This window comes from Protopterus annectens, chromosome 2.part0, assembly GCF_019279795.1.
Source record: "Protopterus annectens isolate FY-2018-M chromosome 2.part0, PAN1.0, whole genome shotgun sequence".
Classification (NCBI taxonomy): domain Eukaryota; kingdom Metazoa; phylum Chordata; order Ceratodontiformes; family Protopteridae; genus Protopterus; species Protopterus annectens.
In genome coordinates, this window is record NC_056728.1 from 233415130 (window position 1) to 233432688 (window position 17559).

The following is a 17559-nucleotide window of genomic DNA, read 5'->3' on the forward strand; positions in this document are numbered from 1 at the left end:
TTGGTGTGTGAGGCAGGGGAGATAGTGTTGCCATCTAGAGAGGAAAGAGAAAAGTTGGGTTTAAGATGAGAGAGTGTCTGACGTAGGAAGAGAAGGAGTTGAGTTTTCCTAGGGTTAAGGCTTATTTGATTGTTTGTGAGCCATTTTTCAACAGAGATAAGAGAAAGTCTGTGTTAGTGTGTGTAGTTCAGAGATAATATTGGAGATAGATAAGAGAGTAGAGTCCTCTGCGTATTGGATTACAGATGAGAGACTGCAGGATGAATGTAGGGTGTTGGTAAAAATGTTGAAAAGGAGCGGTCCAAGTATGGAGCCTTGGTGTACTCCTGTTTGAACAGCAAGGAAGGGTGAGAAAGCCTGCTGCCATCTAACAGCTTGTTTTCTGCCAGTAAGGTAGGATTGGAACCAGCCAAGAGTTGAAGGAGAGAGGTTTAGGTCTGAGAGTTTGTTAAGAAGGATGGGATGAGACACAGTGTCGAAGAATTTAGAAAGATCAAGGAATAGACAGGAGATGAGGAGGTTGTTGTCCTTAGCTTTTGCAGCCTTTTGAGTAAAAGATAAGGCAGTCGAGGTACTGTGTTTAGGGCAGAAACCATGTTGGGAGGGGGTAAGGAGATTTTCGTGAATGAGATAGGACAGTAGTTGAGTTTGTATACATTTTTCAAGGATTGCAGAGAGTGGTGAGAGAATAGTTATTGGTCTAAAGTTAGAGGATTCAACAGAGTTGCCACCTTTGTGCAGAGTGGTATAGAAGGGTTACTATATTTCTAGTATGTTAGATTCCTGAATGGAGCGGTTGATTAAGATAGATGTAGGGTATGCAGTAGTCAGCAGCAATTTTCAGAAATTGAGGGGGCAGTTTATCAGTGGAGGGAGGGCATGGTTTAGTTTAAGAAGCAGGGATTTGATGTATTTATTAGAAACAGTTCGCAAGGTAAAAGGCTGAGAGACAGAGGAACATAGAGGTTTAGGGGGAGGTGAGGGTGACACAGAAGAGTTGGGATGAGCAGAGTTACCAGAGGGTAGGAGTTCAGAGATGCTGTCTATGAAGTGTTTGTTGAGTAAGTATACAGTTTCAGAGGGAGAGTGATAGGGGAAAGAGTTAGGGATGGTAGGAGAACCAGTGTGGAGTAGGGAGTTGATAGTAATCCAGACTTTTTGGGGGTCATTTGGGTGAGAGCTTTAAAATTTAGTGAAATATTGACATTTATCCAAAATAATACATTTTTTACACAATCTCTGAGTTGCTTATAACCTTGGAGAAAGGTGGAAATTTTAGTAGTTTGCCATTTTTTTCCATAAAACATCTCTTTCATGTATCAAAGCATGAGTAGCTTTGGAAAGCCAGGGTGCAAAATTAGATTTGGTTCTGATTTTGCGAGTTGGGGCAAGAGAGTTTAAGACATCAAGGAAAATGTGGTTGAATTTAGTAACAGCATCACTGAGCAGGAGAGTTTTTAGGAAAGACCAGTTGATGGCAGAGAGCCTATAGTTAAAAGTTTCAAGGGAAAAGTTAGTCAGTTTCCTACAATCTCTGTAGAGATGGGGCTTAGATAGATGAGAGTGCCTTAAGATAGAGATGGGAGAATGGTCACTAATAGAGTCAGGGAAGTTAGAATGGTTACAGTAGTTGTTAGGAGAGTTGGTCAGGATCCAGTCAATTGTGGAACCAGTAGCATTTTTACTGTAGTGGGTAGGGGTAGTGATCAGTTGTGAGAATCCATACAGATTTATGAAATGCTGGGGTGAGTGACCAATAAGGGAGTTCCAATCTATATTAACATTTCCAAGAATGATGGTTTCATAGGGGATGGAGATGTTTATCCAAGAGAGTATATGTTCAAGGATAGGGATGTTTTTACCTGGGGGGGATATAGATAGAGGCAATAGCAAAATTCATGTAGTTGTTGATGTGGCAGTCTAGGAGCAGTAGTTCAGCAGGGGAGAAACTAGGCTGGGTAATATCCATTAGTTGTTAGTGTCAGTGAGCCAGAGTACAAGAAAGCCACCCCACCGCCTTTTTTGGGTGTCCTATCAGACCTACAGATATTGTATTGAGGTGGCAGAAGTTCAGAGGAATTAATATGTGGTTTTATCCAGGTTTCTGATAAGGCCAGGATGTGATGTTTGTGTTGGGCCAACCATGCGTGAAGTTCAGACATTTTGTTGTTTAAGCTTTGGATGTTCATTGCGGAGATAGAGTGATGTTTGAGGCTGAAGATATTTGAGGATGTTTTTGCCGGGACAGCAGATGAAGGTGGAGGGGTAGTAGAGAGAGAGGAGGGACCAGGATTAGGATGGATGTCACCAGAAACCAGAAGAGCAAAGACAAGATGGAAAAGGTGAGGGTGGTCAAAAAGGGGAATGGGGTACTTGAGTTTGGGCTGAGGAGTAAGGGTAGGCCATGAGTTTAAATTTAAGACTGAAAGAGGGAGCGACAGAAAAGAGAAGGGGCAATAGTCAGTGGAGCTTGGTTATATGTTAGAAGAGGTCTGGGAAAGGGAAAGGTGGGGGAAGAGGGGAAGATATGGAGCTCAGTGTGGAAGGAAGTGTTTAGGGCTAGTGAGATTAGAAGTGGGAGAAATATCAGTAAGGATAGCACTGTGTGATGAAAAAAGGAGCGGAAGAGTTATAGGGAAAATATAAAGAAATATATTAGGGAAGAGTGGTGGCTGGAGATAAGCAGTGTGAGGGAAGGAAAAGTATTGAAGGGTGGAAGTAGTGAGTATGTTAGGAGATAGTAGGTGTGCTAGGGAGTGAAAGAGTTAAGTGCGAGAGAGGCAAGCCACAAAGCAGGCAGGCCAAGGTGGCCGAGGAAAAGAGGAAGATTGGAGACAAGGTGGGAGGAGTGAAAGGGAGAGAGAACAAGTTATGGTGGTGGGAGAGGGCTGTGGGAGTGACCAGACAGCGAGGTGAAAGTATACATTTGAAGATACTCGGAGTGGGTGGGATTCGGGGGTGGGAGGGGAGCAAAGCAAGCCTGAGCTGAGTGGGCAAAACCACACCACAAGTAAGTTGAATGTGAGGGCCTAAAACCTGCACTCAACACTTTAATTTTACTTACTTTTAGCAGGAAAGACAGACCAACAGTATACAATTTTGAGTTTTTTTTATCAGGGTTAGTTGTTCAAATGGCAGACAAATAAGTAAAACTTAATCTATGTCTGAAAGTTAGAAAGCCATAAAGGTACAATGTATAGCTGTAATAAGTAGGGTCAGAGAGAGAGAGACAAATGTATGAATCATTTAACTTTAATTACAAGGGAAAAAAGGCAAAAAATAGAGCAGAAAGAGCCCTATGACTGACCAAAATTGTGACTTGCTTTGTTACACAGCACAGTAAAAGAGAGCTTAACAATTTTTTTTTATGTTTGTAACCTACACTGTTTAATTGTTGGGAGAGAAAAAGTTGTTAGAGACTGTGGTGGCCAATTGCAATCCCGTAGACACCATTTTGCAGGTGCTGCAGTATGCTAGTGTGGTTAAATGTAGAGTTTGACTAGAAAAAAAGAGAAAAACAGAGATTCTAGGGTAAACATTACGGCAACAACAGAAATTATTTTACAATAGTAGAATCAGAGAAGTTTGAAGGGGGTAAAAGTAGCACACTTCAGAGTGGACTATGGTTTATGGCTAAGAAAACTTAGTAGTGGAGAACATAACAGACATTTGCCAGATTTTACAAACATACCATAAAAACTAATCAGTCATTCATCATTGTACAAATGCAAAATAGTCAGTAAAAGCAATTCAGGTTGTAAATGCACTTATTCAATGTGTATGAGCAATTTAAACATTAAAAAATTAATTACTATTTTAAGTAGCACACCAATACTTGTTGAAGGAGTTGAGCATGCGCGTGTAGACAGCAGGTGTTTTTTTAGTGGTTACTGAGCAGGGAAGTGGAGAGGATAGAGATAGGGGGTAGCACATGATGAAGTCTCCAGGGAGTGTGTGTCAGTATTTGTGCATGTCTGTGACCTGGCCAGCCAGGATATATAAGACTTGACTTGATCTTCATGGCATTATGACTGTGAGCAGTGTGGCAACGCTAAATGGAAAGCCAGTCCCATGCAGAGACAAATAGATAACATTGAGCGTTTCATAATAGAAGCTCATCTATGGATTCTAATCTTACTGTTGTGAACTTAAGGCAACTTGACTGCATATAAAGCCGCAGGAAAGGCTGCCACTGTGGAAATCAGAAATGGATGGTATGTGTGGAAGTAGACAGCTTTGTTGTGATTTTGCATCTTAGTATACCAAGTTTTTGTAATTCTGCATCTAGAATGAATGACCCACTGTATGTTCTATATGACCCACTATAAGTTCTGTATGATCAGATTGTGTTGTTACATGTAAAGTATTGTGCCATGCCTTTCCTTTTTTTCTGTTTGTTGCATATTAGTTGAACTTCTGTAGGGTGATGCAGAATGTGTAGGTAGATGTGCCATGAGTGTGACAAGCATTTATATGAGCTTTTGATGTTGAAATCTTGTACAAATTTTTTTTTTTTTTTTTTTTTTTTTTTTTTTTTTATTCAGTTTGCTTTAGTCTATGGGAATGACAATATTTTACTTATCCTAGTTCCGTGTCTGGCCAGTATTCAGTTACCAGTTTAAGCCAAACGTTGTTGTTTCTGTATACTTCTGTTTTGCAAAATAATCTTGGAGGAAGTTATGGGGGCATATTGTAAGTGACTGCACTGGCTCTGAAGGTAAACGATCATGAATTTTGTATTGTTTATTGCCTTTTTGTGTGCTTAATGGTAATATTTAGAGAGTTGTCTGATCTTCAGTTGTATGTCATTTTCACTCATATGTATTGTACAGTAAATGGGAGTAGTTTGAATTGTTCTGAGATTACATTTATTAATGTTTGTGTTCTTTGTTTTTCTTGATGAAACTATTGGTATGGATGCAAAATGGTACAGTTTTAGTTCAATATATCATGTTGTAGAATAGATCCATTTTACATTTTATTATAAAAACACTGTATTTTACATTTCGTGTAGCATTCAAAACTGTTGTGAGGCAGTAAATCAATGAATATTACCATCCAGTCATGCCAGAAGTTAGACGTTCATAACTTAATGTGCAGAAAATGCATGTTGATGGTATCCCACAATTCAGTTGGAGTGGGTGGGGTTACACAATTATTTTTGCAATTTTTATGTTAATTAGTGTCATTTTTTGGCTGGTTTTTCCTACTTTTCATGGGCCCTTGTCCAGATTTTTGATATTTCTAGGTTGAGAGGTATGCTGTAAATAGAAGTGCAGTTTACCAAAAAATTGTGCTTATCTGCCAGAGATGGCACAGGACTGAAGCAACACACTCAAATGTGTGACGTGGACATCAAGCCGTTTAAAGCTTTCTGGAAGTGAGCCCTTTACAATGCATACCAAGCTCCAACTTTGTACAGGCTCATAAACTAACAATCAAATTGGCCCTGTGGCCAATCAATTACACTTAAAGATGACTAGAGTGATTCCCAAGTTCAGAATGAGATTGTGCTATTGTCTCATGCCACAGTTGCCAGCTTTTTTGGTGCTGAAGTCCCCTTTTACCTTATAGTAGTGTAGTACAATGAATGCAGTGTGTCATTTTTTTTAATTCAATATCTGTGCACTGTAAATGTCTCTGAGATCAGTATCTGCATCTTGCTGGTGATAGTTCTGTTACCCCCATTAGTATGTAAAGATTGAAAATACAGTATGCTAGGGATTTCTCCTTTCATTAAAACACAGCAGTGTTGGACTTAAGGATCAAGAATACAAGTTGGGGGGGGGGGGTGGAGAATAAAACACTTTTGTATTGATTGATTTTATTTGTCTTCCTGTAGTGATAATTATTGTGCCAAGTACCTTATTATAGCCAATATTTTGAGTTCATTACTTTGACAGTCACATAAAGTGTACCTTCATGATTTAGTCTGCTGTATTTTAATGCCATTATTATCGAGTTCCAAACTTCACGTACACCTACCTTGCATGTGTTACTTTTGGGTGAGTGACTTTGAGGTCTCCCTAATGTCATCTCTGAAGTATCATATGTTCAGGAAAGTGTATCTCATTGTATGATAAGGATTTTCTGCAAAGAATGTTATTTTATGATTTATTTCACTTACTGCAATTTATTTCACTTACTGCAGTTATTCATATTTATTAGTTAAACCTGGCTTCTGTTTCACTGTGTTTGTAAATGTTGTCTAAGTACTTTGTAATGAATAACATGTCACTATACCAGTATAGCAGTCAGTGAAGCAGAAAATAAGACTCACAATTGAAGAGGCTAAAAAAGATGCGATTCTTCCCGTAAAACTTAAGTTTCACATCTGTGAGTTCTTTTTGAATGGAAATGTATCATTAGACACTGATATGCACCTGCCCAAGTCAGTAGAATGTCCCCAGGTGCATATATTGTGGCTGTAATGGTGATAATGATGAGTGGTCCTAGCTACTGTTTGGTCATGCCCATAATTATACATTGCTTGAGATAGTCCCGTCTAAATTTACTTGTCATTTGTGGCCAGAAATATTAGAGCTGCACGTTGGTGGTGGTGGTGGTTGGAGGGGCTAGAGTAAGCACTGAATGCAGCTGCAAATCTGTCTTCCAAGATCAGCTGTCATAATTTCATTTAACTTCCCTTCAAACTGAGCATGCTCAAGACTCATTCAGGCAGTAAGGTGTTACTGACTGAAAATCTGGAGTAGTTTGTTTGGCATGCACTATAAAAGGTCTTTGAGAACACGTCAGTTAACTGAACCACCTTTCTGCCTTCCACTACATTCTCCATTCATTGCCTTCTCATGTCATCTGTACAAAACTGAACTCTGTTCCTGACAGGAAAGAACTGAGGGGACTAGGAGTGTGATTTCTGCCTGGCATTCATAGTTGTGCCGCCTTTAATACCGAATGTTAAGAAGGAAAGAACTAACCTTCCTAAAATGGTTTAGTGAAACTCTTCACTGAACATGAACCACCTAAAGGCAATATTTTATGAAAGTAGGGACCTGCCAGGTTCGATATTGTTGGAAACTCTAGAGTTAACACTAATAGCAGTTTAATTCATGTGTCATTTACTCTGCAGCCATCTAATTGATTTTTTTTTTGTTGGTGTGAAATGAGACTGGTGCCATGACGACCCACAGGGTAATATTGAATAGCTAGGTAGGGAGTTCTTATCAGTGTCTCTGGGTAATTCCCTTAGGTGTATGGAATGAGATTGAGTTGCTTTGGAATTCTTGTCCTTTGTTAACCATCAAGATTAGACTATGACATCTTTGTAGACTGCCAGGGTCCAAAGATACGGCAATCCAGTGAAAGCTCATAATTTCCAGTGTTGCAGTGACTTAAGCAAATTGGGGATGCTTGCAACAGTACCAACAACTTGGGGAGGGTGGTTTTCGGTTACTGACTTCACTGCACTTCTTGTCTGTACACCAAAGAAGGAAAATGTAGAAATTTTAAGCTCCAACACTTGCTTGGAGACGAGAGTTAGTGCTGAACACTGTTACTTCACTTGAGTGATGAGGTCAGAGTCTGAATAATGTGGGAATGGGGTGAAGTGGTCCGAGTCTGAACAAGGTGGGAGGTGGAACAAGAAAAACAAAATCTGAAAAGAGTAATAAAATTATAAACCTCATTTACGTGACTGATACGGATGTCATTATATCATTACTTTATTTTTTTAGGCTGTTGAAGCAAAAGTTGCAATATTGCAAAATGCGGTTGATGAGTATAACAAAGCCAAGAATGAGTTTGCTGCAAAGGTAAGGCTGTGCATGTTTGTATATCTTTAGTCTGCAGTGTATTATCACTGTCAGAAATATGGTGATCTGAGTACAGGAATAAGTCTGAGCCACTGGTAGACCTTTTGTATAAGCAAGGCTAAGCAGTCCAAATTATCTTTTTCCTTTTTTATAAGTGAAAAAGATGTAATACAAATAATCCCTAAACAAGCTCTCCATTTTCTGCTGTAGAATTGAATGTGGGTAATTAAGGAACCTCAGATGAGGTGAATGCAGTGAATAAATGACAGATACTAGAAATATACTGATTTGCTGTTCTGGGGTGTTGTCATATGTGTTTGTGCATATCTGTAATTGATAGCATTATTGAGTTCAAATGCCCCTCCAGGTCTTCACTGCCTCCACTTATGCTGTCAGAGCCAAGTAATTTGAAATGAAGCCTTCTCATTTCTTCTCACCCAGCTGTGCTCATTGAGAGAAATGTTTCACATGGGCTGAGACTGACAAGGTGACAGCTAAGATGGGGAAAGAGGCTGTAAAACTTCTGTAGTACTGAATATTCCCTTCACAGTAGAAAAACTCTTTAAATCACATGGCTAAAAATTGTATAGATGCTTTTAATTTTATTTTTATGTTTTCTTCAAATTTATTAACTTTATAGCAGAATGTAGCTGAAATACATCTTGTGTGTCACTTATCCTGCTTTCTGATATGTAGGCTACAGAAGAACAGATAAAGTTGTTACGGTTCCAGAAAAGACTGCAGGAGAGTCCAAATGAAACTTATTTGGAATACTCACTACATGATACTGTGTCCATGTTAATTTTGAGAGGAAAATACAAGCAAGCTGAACAACTTTACAAGGACTTCAAGATACCTGACAAGAGGTGATGATCTGCCTTTGTTGCTTCATGACCTTGCAGTTTTGTTCTAAACCATTTGTGTTGTACTTGTAACAGTGCACCTTGAATGCACTATTACATAATGGTGGCTGTTCATCTCAATAGCAGTGACATACTCAATTTTTGTCCAGGTGTGGTCCCTTTGTAGAAACCAGTACATGGTTCACATTGATGCTGCAGTTGACAATGGGCTAGTGCAAGCTCTACATAAAACCATCACTAACAGGCGCATTGATTCTTCTGGAGTGAGATTGCATCAGAAAAATATTGTTTAAACTTTGGGTAAAGCAAAACAGTGCCTCTAACAAAACTGCTATACTGTAAAATTATTCATAACTGTATCATAGTAATAAATCATAGGATGTAACAAGTTGCAAATCCTAATGCAGAATACATGTCCCAGTCGGAATTCACTCGGGTAATGGTAGGATGAGAGGACTTCCTTGCTGCCATAGTGACTTCTTCTCTGGTCTACTGTCCTGGTAAGTACAGTTGTAGAAATCTGTTGTCTCACTTCAGAGAGAATCACTTGTACAGTAAATGAATGGGTAGGCAAAGCAGTACCAGGAATAGTCCAGGGAGGTGAATATTTGTAACATCCCCTCAGCACAGCTGTGTCAGGGCCTGCCCGTCTGTTGATTAGGTGACTGTAGCTTGAAATGTTTTGTAAATGCGTCTGTTCTAATTTATTTCATGTTGCAGCTTCTGGTATGCCCACAAGAGATTAATCATTTGTGAAATATAGCAGTAATCCTTCTGGAGTTTGCTCTGATAGGCCTATAAATAACCATGTTATACTTGCCATATAAAACATAGCACAATGGGCCAGTCAGTTTGCATAAAACAACAATCTCTTTGTTTTCCTTTCCCAGAGGCAGACATCTGATCAGTCTATGATTTTGTTCTTTTTGAGGAGTATCTCATTTGCAGTAGGTATTGTAATACTTTAGGAAGAACAGTGAAATTTTAATGCAACAGCAAGTAACATTTTAAGCATGGGAAGGAATATAATTTCATTGATACTATGTCAGTGTGAAATACTGCGTAAGGGTATTTAAATATCAGTTGGAGACCACAGCTACCAGAAATTGAAGTTTCCGAAAAAAAAGCATAAATTTTCACAGAACCACCTGGCTTAAAAGATTCTAAGTTGTTTGTACAGTATATAGTTGGTATCTCATTGTAGTAAGTGGGCTTGGAGTGGATGTCTGAGAAGTAGAACACTATGAGGCATACAGAAATTCTACTGAGGTAAACCTTAACTAAGGACTAAGGCTAGCATTCATTCATCAGTGATTACATGCTTATATCACTTCTAGGGTTGCACAGGAGCTGGAGCCTGTCCTAAAACTCAGTGGGTACAAGGCAGAGAAAGTAATTTTGGATGATGTGCCAGCTTATTAGACGATACAAGTATACACACGTACTTGTGTGTAGCTCTCGAGCCTACATCTACAGCCATTTTGAGGATTCCCATTTCCCATATGGCAGACCTTTGGGATGTGAGAAGAAACAGGGTCATCAAGTTAAACCCATGTAACTGGATGTGGGACTTACAGACCTGGACAGAAGGCAACTCATTTGGGAACCACTGTGAGATAGCAATGTTAAATGGTGTGTCCCTCTGTCACCTTAAGGTGGTCATGTTTTATATAAGTAGTGTAGGTTATGTAAATCATTGTAAGCTGGATATGATAGTGGATTTATAGAATATTACATTTCATAAGTTGATCTTGCAAAATCTTTGACACAATAAGTTTGAAAGATTTAAAGATTAAGGACAGCATTGATCCATTTTATTGTGATAGTAATATTTTGTGAAGGGAGATCTTGATTGTAGTCAGACATTAACACTGAAGAAGTGAGGTGATCCATGATTGTCTGGACATTGGGGGACCACATGGGTTAAGATTGTGTCATCTGACCTGGCTTTAAGGAACACTTTCTAGACCAGTGGAGGTGGATAGAAGGCGTGTATTAGTCTGTTCAGTCTGATGAAAGATGTCTGTTTTTCAGGATTTGTGATTGTATTAGACAGTGTTTAATTTCGGAGCTAGAGCATTGTGCTGTGAAACAAAGTGGTATGCTTCTGTGGTGCCCAGCTCAGTTGTTAATTATTTGAAAGACTTCTCTTGCCAGTCATAGTCAAGGGGCAAGATTTCTTTTTAGTGAGTTTCCAGGCATTTTTCTTTTCTCTGTAAGTAACCTGCTTGAAGGGATTTATTGTGTTTCATGGTTTGTTGCCTGCTTCCCTATGTAATGGGCTCCTTTTTTGGGTCAGATACCACACTACTGTTGTATTATCTGTGTATATTTGAAGAGCTCTTGGTTCTAGGTTTAGTTCAGAGCACTTAAGGTTAGGAAACACTGGTAGCACTTCTGTGTTTCTTGCATTAAAAGAATTTGTTTCGGGACCATTTGCATTATACCTTATTTAGCAACCAATTACTTTATACCCTGCAGGTTCTCAGCAATAATGTGAGATGTCCATCTTGAAGATTTGGGTTAGAAGAAGAAGATTGAAATACATTGTCAGAAACAATGACATTGTTTGCACACCATAAGAGCAGCTTTCTGTTGTTGGTAAACACTGGTGGTATTTGTTGTAGACTGTATTTTCTGGTTTCAGGAACTGGGAACTTGATTCTTTCTGCTGATTTTGCTGCATTAATTGCACTTCTAAACAATGCATATGGTAATATACTAACTGAGATTCCCTAGGCTGTCTATTCAAGACCTGTGCTACTTTTTTGTATTAGTTTACCAGCTTTGAGATCAAATTTAAGGTTTTTATGCTAGTTACATACAGACCCAGCCAATAGGTTTGATCAGAGAGTACTTCCCTTCTAGAAATCTGTATTCGGCTTAGGGGGCTTCAAGAGTTAAACTGATATTTTCTTAGGCTTAAGGTATTCTTAATAGCAACCAATTTTATGTGGAACTCTTTTTATGTTCTCTTGCTACAGGAATGTCCTGTTATTGCTTTTTAAGTAAAAGTATTCTTTTCTAAACAGACTGAGGTTTTTTAATTATTTTATTTCTGTTCTTGCAAATTAGTTGTTTCTTATTTACTTATTTGTAACATTCCATCTAGCCTGTAACCAAAAAGTTTAAGCCACCAAAAACAATGTGTCCCGGCACTATTAAGGCTGTCCTTTATATCCCACTTTCTCCTGCTAGACCTCCGTTGTGATTACCAGCATAGAACCACAAATAGAAGAAGTATGCGAAAACTAATTCTTTAATAAAAGTAAACAAAACAAACGTAGAGAAACATCAGATTTAGCGCTTCCATCTAGCCTGAATGGTTGTTATAAATGTTTCGGTTTGTATGTTCTACAGTAGCAGGAAGACTTATTCCACAGCTGTTGATAGATACTATGTTGACTTTTGAATAATGTTCATAGAAAGAGTTTGTGAAAGCTCTGAAACATAGGCTATCATTTAGAAAACCTTGCGTGAATGGGCGTACCTTCGTTGAAGGTTGTGCATCAGGGCTGGCAACTCAGCATCTAAAAATCTACTGCCAATCATTAGCAGACCGGAGTTACGCAGTGGCGACTCCTAACCAGGAAAAGCCGAAAGAAACAACAACTTGTCCAGAGTAATTTTCTACCATGCTTTTTAAATGTACTGAATTCAACTGCCTCACTACCCCACCAAAACACATTCAGTATGTTGGGAACACCATGTGGATCTGGACAAATATGCATTTTTTTTTCATTCTTGAACGTGTTTAATTAATGGCGGGTATAGCTCATTGCTGCTCCTTCCTTAGGACGTCAGACACATTTTGCTCTGGGGGTTAGTTTTTGGATTCCCAATCACATTGCTCTGTCATAAAACTAATAGTTTCCCCAAATGTGATTTCTCCAGGAGGGGATCGTGAAGGCTGTGACCCTTTTCATCATAGTCTGAATGGAAGACTCAGGTGTTTATAAAAAAAAAAAAATCTTCTGAAGAATAAGGGGATGAAAAATTTCTTCTTTCCCCTTGTGGCCACTGGTGTGCATTAGAACCTAGGGGATGGAATCAGTTTGAATGTTCTACATATATCTGGGTGGATCTTTCAAGTCTTCGGTTTTCCAGCTCCCAAAAACTTGCTGGTTGATCGAATACCATATATGTATGTATTGTATTTGCAGTCCAGGTCATGGATAAAATGATCCAAAAAGGATCACTTCACATATGTCCTAAATAAAGAAAATACATAGTTAATCTTTTGATGCAGTTTGTCACAAGTGCATTTGTAAATTGACTTTTTAATTACAAAATTCAAATGCATTAATATGTTGGATACAGAAGACAAAAAAGTGACAAAAACTCTTTTTCCTGTCTGCATTCCACAGGGTCATCCCTTTATCGACTTAAATAATTGCAAAAGGAGAACAGAAGAAGAGAAAAAATGAATTAATAAAGAAATTCAAATTATAATCCATTCAAACTTTTCAGAGTCCACGATTAACTACCTCAACCATTCAAGTGGGGAAAAATATTGAAACAGGCTGATTTCACATTTTACTATCCATGTTTCTGTAAACATGGAAGCCACGAGTAAAGCCATTTTATGGTTCATGTTAGATGGGAAGCATCTTCCAGCAGCCATATTTTATATATGGTAGATGTAAAATGACAGATGTATTATGGTATAAGAGACAAGTTTGAATCTTCTGTAGGACAATATGTTTACAATCCCATTAAACATGAAACCATATGACCACCAAACCACAACCATGGCAGAGCAGTCCTTCTGTGAGAACAAAGGAAGCAACTGCAACTGGGAGAGGTTGGCATACTGGTTAAGGTGTTAACCTTACAGATGCATGGTACAGGGTTTGATTCTCACCTTTGAAGGAAATTGCATAATTTTAAAATGGCCAGAAGAGCAGCTAGCTTCTTGATTACATATATAAGTCTAGGAGGCTCTGTAAAAAATCGTCTGATGAATTATGCAGTTCTTGGGTGAATGTATGTGCCCTTTATACTGTTTACATTTGTGACTGAGTTCTCGTGTGATCCAGTAGATATGAGTAGATTCATTTTCATCAATAGCATTAAGACTTTATGGAAACACTCACCTTAGCATATGAAATTTTCCCATTTTGCTAGCCCACCCCATCATTTTTAAGGTATTGTTATTATGATTTGTTTTCTTTTCTGTTAATATTTGTAAACCCATAGTACAGATTAAAATGTTTGGTGATTTAATAAAAACATTTCATTAAAACTAGTTTAGTTTTAGTTTTGTTGCTTCATTCCTTGAATGTGGACAGACAGCTCTCAGATCAGAGTATTCCTTTTTATTTATTCCTGTGCAGTTTAATGTTTCATCATCCTCCCTTTTTTGTTAATCACCTCAGCCCACCAGTCCTTTCTTATTGCTCTGCTTCTCTTACAAGGAGGTTTTACCAAATTTTAAGCAGAGTTAAAATATGACATTACAGTTGGCCCTGAGACTCTCAGAAATGAATTGTGGAGTATCTTTATTGGATATAGTATGCTACATGTGCCTAAAAGCTTAAGAGAGCTGTTAGGATTAATACTTTTGTTAGAGAAACACAGAGTTGAGAGAAACTGGAGCACCAGGAAAGTGTCAGTTGTACGTACTAAAGGTTACTGATAGAAGAAGACAAAGCTCAGTTGGAAGGGACTATTGCAATAGGGAAATCAAAGCAGAGGCATATTAACAAATGGCTGTTGTGACTTGGGTATTTAGACAAACACCCACAGGATCCTTAATGATCCTTCTATAGCATGAATACAGGGAGTTGTGTGACTGAGGGAGCTGCCACTGACAACAAATATGGTGTAGGTGGGAGGACTTTCTGATCATCATGAGGTGATGAAGTTGGGATGTTAAGCCATGGGAACATTGATGCTGTTTGGATGTATTGACTAGTTCATTGTTATGTTTTGCATGTGCTAGTGTTTTATTCTCAGCTGAGTAAGATCTATAATGTTTTATAACATAAGAGAAACTATTTTTTACTTTGTGATCTGCACTGGGACATGAATTAGAGGCATTTTGTGTTTGTAGTTACTGATATTTTAAAGGTTTGAGTCTTTATTTTATCAAATAATATGCTGAGGGTGGTATACATTGAATGAAATTGATAAAGCTTTATTAAGCAAAACAAAAATGGAAGATATGCATTGTTAAGCTCAGTCTTACCCTTAAGTCCAGCTGTAGCAGCGGTAAGGCTGATTTATTGGATACTTCCATCTCCATTGGTTGCCTGTTTGCAAGTCAGCAGACAGCAGTCTAATAGATCTTTGAAAAAAAGGAAAAACCATATCAGATGCAAATGCTTCATTGTTCAAACCAAAGGCCATTAAGTAGAAAACTACTAAGTGTAAGGCAGCAGTTTTTTCTTCTGCTACTCCATTTCAAAGAAAGGGCAAGCAGCAAGGAAGAAAAGGATCTTGATGACTTATTTCCATCTCGACCACCAATCTATTCATCCAGTAAGGAGGAAAGTTTCAGCACATTGCTCCATAGCAGCATACAGTCACAGACAAATGTTTTTCTCATATAATTTTGGAAGGTTAATCTCCACAATTTGCTAAAAGTCTTTATTTTTCCTCCATTAGTTCATCAGTTACCCATAGAATTAGAGGTAGAACTAAAGCTTTTATATTGAAAGGCAATATGGTGGGTCGCACACTACCACTAATACCACCAGAAGTCAAAACTGTTTATTCCAGTTTTTTTCCCCCAAAACAGGAAATATAATGGAAACTGATTTTAAACCATTCAAATCTAATCCATTGTGGCTATTCATTGTGACAAAAAGATCAGAATGATAATTCTAAAAAAAAAAAAAAAACACTACCACCATTTATTCTATATCTATAGAACTCTGTCATGGCTGCCGTTGTTATGGAAGATACTTTCCTTCACAGTCAGCTCATCATGCAGATGGTATCACCCTTTTCAAGCATTATTCTTCCACTTTCTATTTGCATCTCCACCGTTTGATCAGTCTGCAGCCCCGAGATACTTTACAGAATACTTGGCTCTAGAATTTGCCCATTTAAGAACAGAAATTATTAATATTTTCTCCTATTTTAGATGGCTGATAGTGGCTCAGACTTATGGAACATGCATCATAAGATTTAAATTGTAGTGAATCTGTTCAAGAAAACATGTTAAGTAATAGACAATAAAAATTACTTTTGTATCCCTAGCAGCATGTCACTGCCTGCTATATTCAGAGCAGGTGGTGGTATGCTTAAGGGCAGTACAGGATTTCACATGAATATTTTTCTTCCTCGGGACAAAGTACATGCAATACACAGCTTTGTCTCTAAATTGTAGTAACTGGAAGGTAGTTTTTGATCCTTATTATTACTTGTGCAAATTGTCACATGAGGATACTCTAATGGTTACTAAAATTGAAATCAGGACTCAGATCCTTTGGATGATCCAGTTCTAGTTCTCTAGTAAGTAGGGAAGGAGGTCTTGTGGGTAGATCCTCGTAGACTATAATTAAGACTGCACATTCATTTCTCAACATCACACTAGCACATCACTAGTTTTTCTTCAAAATGTTCTTTTGGGAGCACATTTCAGGACTTTTATTTCTGGTCTTACCAACAAAATGAGCTTTTGTAACATTAAAAAAGTGGCAGTATCTAAAGCTCTAATAAGTTTCCAAATGTACCTGGCCATCTTCAGATCTGCAAAGGCAATATGTCAGTAGTGTGGTACATCAGCAAGCAAAGGGCACAAAGTCATATGTGTGCAGAGAAGCAGTGTTGTGTCAGGTGGGTAGTTCAGATTTTGGCACTCATGTTAATTTGTCTATCAGGATAGTAGAGTTTGGTGGTAGACTCCTTAAGGGGACAGTTGTAACTAACACATGAATGGCAATTGAGTAACACAGTTTCATTATTGTGTTTCTGTAGAGATGCTAAAATACAATTCTTTGCTTCTCACCTCATTGGTAAAATGCAGACATTCTGTTCCCTTGCTCTTCATCCAGAAGCTTTGGAAGATAGACACTTCTTGCCTTGGAGTTCATCTTTTCATCTATTTTAATTAAATATATTATGCTGCTAGACTTTGCAGCTGCCCTTATCCTAGTTTCAATTTACAGATTCTCTACAGCAACCCACATGCAAATTATTGGATTTATTTCTCCTAGTCTTGTGTCTGATTTCAACCCTCCTCTGTTTTGCTATTGAAAGTGATCCAAAGTCATTCCCAGTTCCACCACCCCCACACATACACCCTGAGGCTACATTACAAGGTATATACATTGAAAAGTTGAAACTGCACTATTAGATTTAATGAAGTCTTCTGACAAAAGGACTTATTTTAAGATTAATAAAGCCAGATTATTTCATAACAATGGGAAGTCTGAATTACCGTGTTTTTTTTTTTTTGTTTTTTGCATATAGGACTAAATAATAGTAAATTATATGCTTAGCTCTTCTGCATTTACTTGGTTTTGGCCTTCTGAGATTTGCATTAACAGGCAGTGTACCTAAGTATTGAAAAGGTTAATTCCCAGTATTGGGGTCCTAAAGAGATTGAGCTTGAGGTGAACAGCAATTTGGAGATGGACCTTTTTGTTGAAATTTTCATCTTCTGAATTCCCCCATTTGCTGCCATGATAACTGTTTTATCTACCCTCAGTTTCATCCCATGTATCTTCAGTTTTGCATTCCATTCCCCTATCATTTGCTGAAGTTCCTGTTCAGATTCTGCTTTTAATGCCATGTTGTCTGCATGTTCCAGCTTTGTCGATCTGTCCTGTCTGACCTGTTTGATGATGTAGTCCATTACTAGTATGAATAGCATTGGACTAAGAGCTGAACCGTGCTGCACATCCGCTCCCATTGGGAACACCTGTTTTGAGTCCAAACACTGTTCATACGTGTGCCATTGGGTCTTTGTACCT

General features: G+C 38.2%; 1 protein-coding gene across 1 annotated transcript in view; it reads left to right on the top strand.

Moving 5' to 3' along the window:
- The window catches only part of VPS16 (VPS16 core subunit of CORVET and HOPS complexes), a 1917946-nt gene that overhangs the window by 1752596 nt on the left and 147791 nt on the right, over positions 1 to 17559 (top strand). The window contains exons 20-21 of the mRNA XM_044060689.1: positions 7695 to 7772; positions 8469 to 8638. Of these exons, the coding sequence (XP_043916624.1) occupies positions 7695 to 7772; positions 8469 to 8638 (248 nt within the window). The remainder of the gene's footprint in view (positions 1 to 7694; positions 7773 to 8468; positions 8639 to 17559) is intronic.